Source organism: Dromiciops gliroides, chromosome 2 (assembly GCF_019393635.1).
Source record: "Dromiciops gliroides isolate mDroGli1 chromosome 2, mDroGli1.pri, whole genome shotgun sequence".
NCBI classification, from domain to species: Eukaryota; Metazoa; Chordata; class Mammalia; order Microbiotheria; family Microbiotheriidae; genus Dromiciops; species Dromiciops gliroides.
Genome location: NC_057862.1, coordinates 43,450,681 through 43,462,736, shown reverse-complemented (window position 1 = coordinate 43,462,736; position 12,056 = coordinate 43,450,681). Strand labels below are relative to the sequence as shown.

Sequence of the window (12,056 nt, the reverse complement as noted above, 5' to 3'; positions counted from 1 at the left end):
GCCTCAGACGATTGACACTTACTAGCTGTGTGACCCTGAGCAAGTTACTTAACTCCAATTGCCTTAATTAAAAAAAAAAAATAAGCAGCAGGGCCCTTAGCAGACTGCTGGTTCTAGGTGTGAAATTAAAATCTCTACAAAGTGACTGATGGGGCCCCGAGATGTATACTTTCAGCAATATTGAAAATTTGTCTAAGGAGAAAGGATATGTTGGGGTCCTAGAGATTGTCAGGAGCACTGCAGGTTTTTTCTCCCACTCCCTTCAAAGTACAAATATAATATTTCTAAGTATGAATATCCACATTAGCTGTAGTAGGGGTATGCTTTCCTAGAACTTCCCTTTAGGCGTGACTTCCTTTCCAGTGAATGCCTTTAGCTCTGTCTCTCTTACTGTGAAGAGAAAAAAGTGGAATTGGATGTGAGCTTTCCTCAGAAGGCTATTCAGATTCATTTTCAAATCCTTCACTCAACGAACACTTCAGGTTCATTGGATCTAGGTATTGTTCTAAATTTATGTTTTCTCTTTGCTGCAGGAAAACTATTACATACATACACACGTACATATATACACAAACACACATGTTTATATAAACATATATAATACATCTATACAAAAATTTATATGTATCTCTCTCATATCTTTTGTTGCTAAGAAATCCCAATTTTATGTCAAAAGATATCTCCCAGCAGTAATAGAATCTACCAATCTGTCTCGCTATATACGTTACCAACTATAGCCTCTCTTGGCTACATTTACTCCCCGACTCCTCCCCTTGTCTTAAGAAAAATACCTTCTTTCAGAATAAATGCCAAGCCAGAAAGCAGACAAATTCTTAAAGAACAAGGGGTGGAAAAACAGATCATGTCTTCTTCGAGACAACAGGAAGGACAAAAGGGAAATAGGAAAAATAGGTATTATTATCTCTGTTCTCAGCTCCTAGGCACATGTTCTCCATTTTGATGTATTGGCATCCTCAGCTGCTCCATGCCTTCTCTACTCGGATCATCACTTCTATCTCTTCCATATTGCTAACCTGCACTCTGCCCCATATCCCTTGGCTATGATGTCTTCTCAGGGCCCAGTCGTCTACCACCATTTCCCAGCCCCATCTACATCATGCTGTAGTGTGTAACTCCCACCCCTTCCCTTTCCATTTTGTCTTCCTCCATTACAATTGCTGCTCCTTGAGGGTAGGGATTGTCCTTGCTCACTTATGTTTGTATTCCCAGAACTTAGGGCCTGGGACAGGTAAATATTTAATAAATGCTTTGTCTCTCTCTCCCCCCTTCATTAGTAAATAAACATTTATTAAGTGCCTATAATGTGCCAGGAACTGTGCTAAGTGCTAGAAATACTTAAAGAAGCATAAGACAGTCCCTGACCTCAAGAAGTTTACATTCTAATGGGGAAGACAATTATGTTAAGCTAGATACAGGATAAATAGGAAATAGTTCAGAAAGGGAAAGGGACTAGAATGGAGAGGGGTTGGGAAAGACTTTCTCTAAAAGATGGAATTTTATTTGTATCTTGAAGTTAAGGGAAACCAGTATTCAGAGAAGTTTATATCAGTCAGTCCATCTGTCTGTCCATTCTTCCATCCATCTATCATCTATCTATCCATCTATCCATCCCTCTCTCTCTATCCATCTATCATCTATTATCTATATACGTATCATCTATCTCTCTATCATCTCTCTCTCTCTCTCTCTCTCTCTCTCTCTCTCTCTCTCTCTCTCTCTCTCTCTCTCTCTCAGAAGTAGCTAGCTGATACAATGGATAAAATGGTCAGCCTAGAATCAGGAAGACCTGAAGTCCAGTCTGGACTCAAACATGAACCAGCTGTGTGATACTGGGTAAGTCAATTGACTTGTTTGCCTTGGTGAAATGGAGCTAATAATTGCCACTGGTTCCCAGGGATGTTGTGAAGATAAAATACAGAAATATTTGTGAAGTGCTTAGCTTAGCACAGTTCCTGGCACATAGTGGGTACTGTTTCATGCTCATTCCCTCTCTCCACTTCCTGTTTCCCCTCCCTCCTCCTCCCCGTATCTCTCTCTTTTCTCCCCTCCACACACCAAGGCCTAGGGACCCCTTTATGTTACAGCACTTTGGGGCCTTGGCAGTGGCATATGGAGTCTTTCCATAGAAGTGGGAGGGGTTTTCTTCAGTCATACAGTTTCATGGAGCCCCGGAAAGGCTTTGCTATGTAAACAAATGGAACTGTAGAACTCAATTATGGCACATCAAATCAATGGAGTTCAAAAGGAATGATAATTATTATTCACATGTATATGATGTGTTAATTTTTATAAAACACTTTCCTTAAAATGACTCTGGGATATAATTAGGACAAATATTTTCATCCTTTTTTTACAGAGAAGGAAACTGAGGCCAAGAAGTTAAGTGATTTGCTAAAAGCAGTTAAATGATTGGTTAAATGACAGAGCTGAGACTTGAACCCAGGTTTCCTGATTGTCATTAATGTGCTCAATCCATACACAATGCCAGAAAGCTATCCCTGGATTACTCCCCTTGGGTCCTCTGGCACTCGCACTCATGCCCATACCCACCCCCCCACCCTCCCACACACACATACACACACACACACAAGTTTCATATGGAGAAAATATTACACGTGTGCTCGATGCAAATGTCTCGGCAGCTTCAGGAAGAAGCATTATGTCACATTATCAGATAGATAGTAGTTCAACCCACACCTGTCCTGATGCTTTTCAGTTTTTATTAGATAGGATGTTTTGCCTTATCCAGAAAGTACCAAATATATATAAACAGTCAGATATGCACAGGAGCCTGTATTTAGATGTCACTTGTTTTGTGTCACTAGGAAAGCCCAAATCTTTCCTCAGACACCGAGCAGCAGTGTCAATGTGGGCAAATTACGTAAGTATTCTGTGCCTCAGTTTCACCATCTGTAAAATCAAGGGGTTGAACTCAAAGACCCATAAGGCCTTTTCATCTCTAAATCTGTGGTTCTAGGATCCTAATACTCTCTCTTCCCCACTTCTTCCCCATTACTCACCATTCCACCCAGGCTCTTACTGAATAAATCCCAGTAACATTTCAGTATGGTGTGATGGAAAGGGCAAAAAGACATGTCCTCATGAGATTTGGGTTCAAATTCTGATTCTAACACTTAGACGTTATGGTCATTTCATTTTCTGACCTTGAGGAAATCTCTTGTCTTTTCTGCACCAGTTTCCTCATTACATGAACCAGTGAATGCCAAGGTCTTTTAAAACCTTAATAAGCTATATAACTACTGCTTTTTAAAAATAATTGTTGAGCAATATTGTCTTCATGGGGACAATAATCCTGATATTGTCCTCATAGGGACAATAATCCATGCTCAGTGTCACATACAATTTCTATATGAATAGGAGCTATTGTTGTTAGTATAACAAGTGACATTGCTAATAGGCAGAGTGTTAAGGCAGGGCCAGAGTCTGGGAATGTTAAGGGCTTCCTTTCCCAGAGAAGCCAAAGGAAACAGAAAGTAAGGCCCGAGGTCTTTGGTGAACAGAACACATTGTGTGTCCTGGGACGCTTGATTCACACAATAAAAAAGCTCTTATTGCACAAGGGTCAGAGGTTTCAACTGGAGACATGTGAGAGGTCACACAAGCACGGCTTCATCTCTTAATCATTTCCTCTTCAACAAAACCCACGAGACCAAAATAACAACAGCTCTTGATGCTTATGCAGGACTTTTCACGTTCAGAGGTGCTTCTTATCTTTTCTCCTTCTTTTGTTAAAACCAGGTCGAAAGAATAAATAGAACACAAGAGAGTGGCATTGTCCTGAAAAGAGAGCACCCTTTCTTCAGAGCCTGCATTTCCACTGCTTTTGGTGCACCAATAATAATTATAGCTGAGCTTTAATTAGCACATTAAGGGTTCAACAGCACCTAACATCCCTTATCTGATTTCATTCTCATAGCCACTGTCTGATAGTAAATACTACCAGTATTATTATCAGCCCCATTTTATGGGAAGGAAATTCAGAGGTTAAGTGATTTGCTGATGGGCATACAAACAGTAAGTATAAGAGACAGGATTTGAACTCAGTTACTTCCTGACTTGCTCTTGCCAATATACCACCTTGCTTTTCTTATGGAAAGACTCTATAGTTCCTTGGTCACAAAGAGTTAGCACCAAAATAGCCAAAACACCCAGAGTTTTCCTGAACATCCCAATTCCCATAGTAGTATAGTGGAAAGACCATGAATTTAGAATCAGAGGACATGAGAATGAATTCTGGCTCTGATGCAACCTATGTGGTCTTGACTAAGTCACTAAATTTCTCTGGGGTTTACTTGACATCGCCATCTCCAATCTGGTAGCTTGGTACATCCCTTATTCCTGGAATATACTCCTTCTTCGGGGGCAGCTAGGTGGCACAGTGGATAGAGCACCAGCCCTGGATTCAGGAGGAGCTGAGTTCAAATCCGGCCTCAAACACTTGACAGTTACTAGCTGCATGACCCTGGACAAGTCACTTAACCCCAATTGCCTCACACACACAAAAAAATACACTCCCTCTTCTAGTCCTCATACAAGTTCTCTCTTTTAAGATGAAGGTTAATCACCATCTTCTGCACGAACTTTCTCCTGATCATTCAACTGTTAGTGACTTCTTTCTTAAACTTGGTTTTGACTATTTTATGTTTTTTTTAATTTTTCTTCTCGGTCAAACAACTGTGACTGAAAATTTTATTTTTATTTTTTGTTTTGATTTTATATATATATATATATATAATGTATATTTGTTATTTATTCAGTTTATATTTTTTCCAAACACATTGATATGTGTATATGTTGTCTGCTTTATTAGAATATAGCTGTTTGCCAAGACCCAAGTTGTAGCGGAGAGGGCAGAGATGGTAAGGATGACCTGGGTTTGATGTTTGGCAGGAAAAGAGTCAGAGAAGAACAGAGAAGCATGCCATCTATGCATGTTGAATGGTGTACAGTTCAACTTGTCATAGAGAATTTGAAGTGGAATAAGATGAGAAAATGTTAGCCAGGGAGAGTCGTGGCACTTTTTGGAAGGCCTTGAGTAGGAGGCCAAAGAAGGTGTTGATTCAATAAGTTATAGGAAGATCCTGCAGGTTTTTGAGGAGATAAATGATATGACCAGATCCTTGCTTGAAGGATAATAATATCATAGCATTGTAAAGAATAGAGTAGAGACAAGAGCCAGTGGAGGTGGGAATAACTCTTATGATATTATTGCAATAGTTCAAAGTGGTTGTAGAGAGGTGATATATACACCACTAATGTGGACAACATTCACCGATATGATTTGTTTCAACATACTAATTTTTATTAATAAGGATTCCTTGATTTGTTGATAGAAATAACACCACCCTAGACCAAGTCTCTGCCAAAGCCCAAGTGATGCATGCTATACGTGGGAGATGGGGACCAAAGGGTACCTCAGCACTCCGTCAATGACCCCATGGAATGCTTATCCACCCAAGGGGACAATTGAGTTCCACTGGACCTTGGTGCAATGTTTTGGACATTTCCTTTGCCATTCAATTGGAGGTGGCAAGGGACAGCAGGAGCACCAATAATCCTTATGCTGGTTTAGGTACATATTTGCATCATAATAATTATAGTTTACATGTGTACGTTTATATTTTTTCAAAGTTATTCAAATTTTTAAATATTTTAAAGCTGTTTCTACACCCATTTGGTCTTTACAAAAAGCTCCAATAGATGGACTTTTTAAATTCCATTTTATAGATGAAGAACTGAGGACTAGAAAGATTAAGTGCCTATGGCTTCTATAGCTACAGGCTAGAACTCAGGGCATCTGTCTCACCTCTCTAGCTACTTTTTTCTATAACCCCTCACTCATATCAATACATTTATATAGCACCTTAACATCTGCTAAGCGCTTTTCATACATTATTTAATCTGAGCCTTAAAACAACCTTGTAAGGTAGGTATTGTATATATTTCAAATTCTACTTCAGAGAGTAGATTAACAAAATTTAAGCAACTTGACCATGGTCATATAGCTAGGTGGCATTCAGATTCCTGTCTCTAGGCCTAATATTCTATTTTTTAAACCTTACTACTTTTTAACTCCATCATATACTGAAATTACTGGTCGTATCACAGAATTTCTGAGCCAGCAGGAATTTAGAGAATATCTAAACAGGGTGCGCTTGGAGCGCCACGGACTCTAGCGGGTTAATACCATGAAGTTGAGCCTCCCTATGTCCTAGAGGGGCCGTGGCGGAAGTCGTGACGCGATCCGTCCTCCAGCTTCCGGTGAGAGGGGCGGGCTCCGGAGCTGCTCGCCTAGAGCTAGGCCCCGTCAGCTGTGGAGGTAAGTGAGTGGGCCCTTGCGGCGGGGCCTACTTAGACTTTGCTTTGCTCCTGCACCCTTCTCCTCCGGCCTCCGGGGCCACTGCCGGTGCTCTATCAGGGCCCCTGGGCCCCGGGACCAAGGCAATGCCCGTGGGTGTCAGTCAAGCCCTGCGGGTGGTGGGGGTTGGAGAGAGGGGGAAACTGAGGCTTCCCATTCCCCCCCCCCCCACCTCTTTCCCCCCGCCCCGGCTCCCACCCTGGGAAGTCTTCGCCAACGCCGAGGAGGCCCAGTGGCGGGTGGGGGCGGGTCGGGGCCCACCCACGAGTGGGGTGTCGGGCCAGAAATAACAACTGGCCCCGTCCATGAGCATTTGTGTCAACCCTGGGGGTGGGGGGTGGGATACCCACTCACCTCCCAAAAATGGAGGGAAAAAAGGTTGTCGTGGTATTGGGAAAACTTTAATATAACAACAGCGATGTTAATAATGGCAGTAACGAGCAGCAGTGATAGGAATGACAGTAAAGAAATAACGATAACGGTAATCCCAGCAGTAATGGTAGTAACTATAACATTGCTAACAGTAACAGGAGCAGTAACAACAGCAACGATTTTATCAGTAATGCTAATAATTGTGATTAGACCAATATTACGTTAAAAACTGGTAATGAAAGCAGAATATAATAGTGATAATAACAGTAATAATAGTAGTAACCATAGCAGTATTTACAGCAATAGTGGTGATGTCAGTAATAATAATTAGTAGCTAGCATTTATACAGGGCTTTAAGGTTGGCAAAGCACTTTAAAAATGTTATTTTATTTGATTCTCACAATAACCTGGAAGGTGGGCATTATTATTTCCTTTTTTTTTTTTTTTTTTGGTGAGGCAGTTGGGGTTAAGTGACTTGCCCAGGGTCACATAGCTAGTAAGTGTCAAGTGTCTGAGGCTGGATTTGAACTCAGGTCCTCCTGAATCCAGGGCCAGTGCTCTATCCACTGTGCCACCTAGCTGCCCCTATTATTCCCTTTTTACTGGTGGGAAACCTGAGGCTAGGGGAGGTTAAGTGACTTGCCCAAGGCCATGCAGCCTATACATGGGTTTGAGGCTGGATTTGAACCAGGGTCTTCCAGACTCCAGTCCCTAGCCCTGCCTTCTCCACCCTTGTGGTCATAGCTGGTCACTTAGAAGGTCTGGAAAGAGGTGAGTGTGGTGGGATGAGGATGAGTATTGCCTTGTGGTTCTGAAGTGTGCTTTGGTACCTGTCCCCACTCTGTGAGGTCAGTGCTCTAGCTGATGCTCTTCCCACATCCAGATATACGGGGGCTTACATAAGAAACGAAAGATTAGAGAAAATAAAGATGTTTTCCCCCTTCCAAGTTCACGGACACCCCCCCCCCCCATCTACCCACAGATGCCTTAGGACTTCAAGTTAAGAACCAGCCCCTGTTGTAGTAGAAGAAATTGAGACCCGCCAGGAGAGACATTGGGTGACTTTGCCAAGAACACTCAGCCCAGACTTGCTTCAGTTTTATTTGCTCCTTAGTGAAGAAGCATGGTGTGATGGACAGGGAGAGATGGCCTCAAAGTCAGTCAGACCTGGGTTCAAGGCCTGCCTCGGCCATCTTGACTGGGTTTCCCTTGGGCAGTCCCTTGACCTCTCAGTGCCCTAGACAACTCTTCAAATTGAAATTGTGGACCTGGGGCTCATTGGTAAAGCATCAGTAGGAACTCTGTATACCCAAGTGGGGGTCCAAAAGAAACAGTGTAATGGGGAACATGTGAAAAGGGGAGTGAATGATGGCATGTCAGTAAGTACTCATTCCTCAGCCCACCGCTGGAGGCCTTCTACAAGTGTTTCCATCTTTTATTTCATAATAGGCTACATACATCATTTGTAGTAGCACTGGACACTGGATAGTCTAGCTCTTTTGTCCTGCCTCCCCATCCCCAACCTTGTAATTTCATAGGCTGTTCCCACTGCCCAGAACTTACCCTTGTTACCTCTTCCATGAAACCTTCCTTGATATTCCAGAGGAAAGGAATCTCTACCTCAAACTTCTTTCTCTAAATTTCTGCCTTATCATGTTCTAACTTTATTATATTTATTGTCTATTAGTCTCTGAGGAGATTGTAAGCCTTTTAAATTAGCATCTGTAATTTTCCTTCTTTTTATTCTCAGTGCCTAGCACATACTTGGTACTTTAAATGCATCTTAAATTGCATTAATAGCAATTACAGTGACAGTATAAGAACATGTCCTTGATAAGTTTTCACTCTATTCCAATAAACAGATAAGTACATACATGATAATTGGAAAGCAGAGAAGTGCTCATGACTGGGGAGACTAAGAAAAACTTGTAAGAAGTAGAAGCTGAGGTGAGCTTTTAAGAAGGCCAGAGATTCTAAAGGGCAGTGTTCATGAAGGAGAACGGTGTACACAAAGGCCTGTCACATTTTAAAAGATGCTCATAATGAGTAGGATACATTGTCATTGGAATTATGCTTCTAGAAACTGAAGTAAGTAATGTATGACTTCATTTTCTTCTCCCAGTGTTCTTTTCTTTGGACTGATCCTGGATAGTTCTCAGTTCATTGCATAGACCCTGTATGAAGGTTATGCTACAACAGGAAGAGGACCACTAATTTTATTCCACATGAAGTAAGTAATAACTTTAATGAAATCTCACCATTGGTGATGCTTATGGGAGACTATTGTTTTGAATAGATTCAGGGCCTTTTTGAAAAAAAAATTATGAAAGGTGGAAACTTTATATTTTGGAGATTTTAAAACTTGAGGCTTCTGGATACTTTAAAACTTTGACCTGATTTTAATTTTTAAATTTCATGTGACCATATACCACCATCATCATCCTAGAACTTTTGTCTGCTAACAGGGAGTATAGAATTCACTAATGATTTTCACATACTTGTCTTTGCACTTGTTGATGTCTAATATATTTTTCTTTCATTGTAGACAGGTTTTGATGTTCTAGTTGGGCATTGAAGTAGGATTGGCCCATGCCATGGAGTTCTTAAAGAAAAATCACTACTGGATAGTTTTCTTCTTTCTTTCTGGCAGAGGAATTAACTAAGATCTGCATATTTTTTCCTTTAGAAAATTATGGGATTTATTCTCCTACAAAGAAAGTGAAACAACATTGGACCAAAAAGGGAAACAATAGAAAGTAGTCAGCGAGACTATTTTTAAACTCTCCAGGATGCGGTTAGCAAAAGCCAAAGGAAATACTTCCCGAAGCACAAGCCAAGGAAAAACCTTTGAGAATCAGTGTAAGACAGCCCAGCAGCGGAAGAGATGGGGAATGGCTTCCCGATATGACACAGGTTTTGGTAGATTTAGAAACAGCCTAGGGGAGAAACCCCATAAATGTACTCAATGTATGAAAAGTTTCAGTCAGAGTTCAACTCTTTTTCAGCACTTAAAAATCCACACTGGAGAGAAATCCCATAAATGTGCTGATTGTGGAAAAAGCTTCTTTCAGAGCTCAAACCTCATTCAGCACCGACGAGTCCATACTGGAGAAAAGCCCTATAAATGTACTGAGTGTGGGGAAGGATTTAAACAGAGCTCAAATCTCATTCAACACCAGAGAATTCACACTGGAGAAAAGCCCTATCAGTGTGATGAATGTGGCAGATGTTTCAGTCAGAGTTCCCATCTTATCCAGCATCAGAGAACCCACACAGGAGAGAAGCCTTATCAGTGTATTGAATGTGGCAGGTGCTTTAGCCAGAGCTCTCACCTTAGTCAACATATGAAACTTCACAGAGAAGAGAGACCTCATAAAATCCGTGGCAAAAATACCAGGATGAAAACTCGTTTGGTATCAAGTTGGAGAATCCGTACAGGAAGGAAGTCAGTATCTTTGCTGTGCTAAACCAGAGACACCACTCAGACCTGCTTTAATAAAAATGAAAAAAACCCACAAATCTTATCCCTGCCACCACTCTCCTTCCCACCGGCCTCCTTTCTTGGATCTCTCAATCCACCCCCTCCCATACCTCCCAACAAAAAAATGATTTAAAAATTTCATTGGAATTTATTGTAAGTTTATTGATATTTTGGGTGAAAGACTATGATTCCTGCTATCATCGTCCTTTGGCTTGATGGTTTTTCACCTACAAATTTCCCTGTGGTTTTGTTAAGGTTTGATGTAATGAGAAGGTACAAGAATATGCCAGTGGTTGGTCATTGAGTTTTAGGATTGGTTAGACTTTGAATAAAGTAGAAGGGAAAGGAAGTTAATTCCATTCAAAGAATTGGTAGATTAGCTTTTGGGTTTTGGAACAGATGGGTTTTGTCCTTGTTGTGTTTGACATTTTTTCAAGTGTTTAACACAGAAACTGAAGATTGATACAAAGATAGATTCAAGCTCATTTTTAATCAGTGGAGAGCAATTTAATCTACGTTGGATTAAAGGTTTTCTGTTCCCATTTTTTCTGCTTTGTCATTTGTCAGTACAAGAGTATATAATAGAACCTCTAATTCTCATCAGCTCCTTGAAGTTTCCTATTTTCAGTGAAAGATATAATAGCTGAAATGAAATGTAGTTTTCTTAGGACTTGGGTGTTTAAATTACTAATAGTAATAATCCTTTCTGTCTTATTCAGAGATCATGCTATTAACCTACAAATTGGTCAGTCCTTTGAGTTTTTCCAGGAGTGGTGATGCATTTATTCTGTTCATCCATACTCAATTCCCTCGATTCCCTCCCTTTTGGCCATGGACCTAAATTTTCAAGACCACAGTTTGAGTGTAACGTATCTATTGAGTAGAATGAAAATGTACTGGCACACATGGCTTTGGCATCAGTAATGTGCTTTAAGCTAACTATATGGACTCACAATATCCTTGTAGTAAAAAGAAAAAGCTATAGCATTTAAAAATATTTGACACTCTTGTCTGATCTATTAACACTTTGCTTGTGTGCTTGCTAATTAAAAACACTTGATTTGCAGCAAGTTTTTCTGACTTCAACTTTGAGAACTTTAGAAGCCATGGTCTTTTAAAGCAAGTTTTCTCAACAATTGCAAAAGCCATTAACTTTTAGTTTGGGTGCAATTTAGTTCCTCCTTTGAAATAAGTTTCCCCATTCCCTGCTTTCTAGGTCACAGTTAACATTTTAGAAGTCCAGGAAAACCTGTTTCTGAACTTCTGAGGGAACAGTGTCATGTTTCAGACATCCTGGCCAAACTTAAGCTCAGGGTTTTGGTTCCTATTGGATGCCGAGATTCTCATAATTTTCTCTATCTTTTGTAATCATTTCAGATCCTACTGTGCTGATGACAGTTTTTCATATGAAATAAAACAATATTTTGTACAATGCCAACCTTTGTTTTGTAAATGCCTTCCCCCCCACCCCCAGTTTCTGGTTTCATCATTTTCTACCAACTAATTCACTGATTCACTGTCCGAAATCTTTGTTCCCTTCTACTCCCCCAACTCCCTAACTTTTTGAGGCTAAATAACTTCATGCTCTAGTTTGTTGCCTTTTCCCCAATGTTGAAGGGCCATTTATGTTCTGAGAATTCTAAGGCATATTGAACTGAACATATTAGTCATCCTGATTACAATCACTTGATGAGTTATGGGGTGGGGAGCAACAATCATTGTATTTGATTTCTAAGTACCTACAACAAGATGGGGAAATCTCTAGTTCACTACTTCAAGGTTATGTATGTAGTTTTGTTTATG

At 40.5% G+C, this 12,056-nt stretch overlaps 1 protein-coding gene across 2 annotated transcripts; it reads left to right on the top strand.

Moving 5' to 3' along the window:
- The first annotated feature begins 6,286 nt into the window (after positions 1-6,286).
- Positions 6,287-11,691, top strand: ZNF22 (zinc finger protein 22). 2 transcript variants are annotated; one of them, XM_043989188.1, is made up of 3 exons: positions 6,287-6,361; positions 8,895-9,002; positions 9,459-11,691. In XM_043989188.1, exon 3 carries the CDS (start codon positions 9,562-9,564, stop codon positions 10,237-10,239), a length of 678 nt encoding a protein of 225 aa, XP_043845123.1. In that variant the 5' UTR covers positions 6,287-6,361; positions 8,895-9,002; positions 9,459-9,561; the 3' UTR covers positions 10,240-11,691. The 2 variants fall into 2 exon arrangements, with proteins under 2 accessions (XP_043845123.1, XP_043845122.1); XM_043989187.1 differs by having other exon boundaries at positions 9,318-11,691.
- The last annotated feature ends 365 nt before the right edge of the window (positions 11,692-12,056 follow it).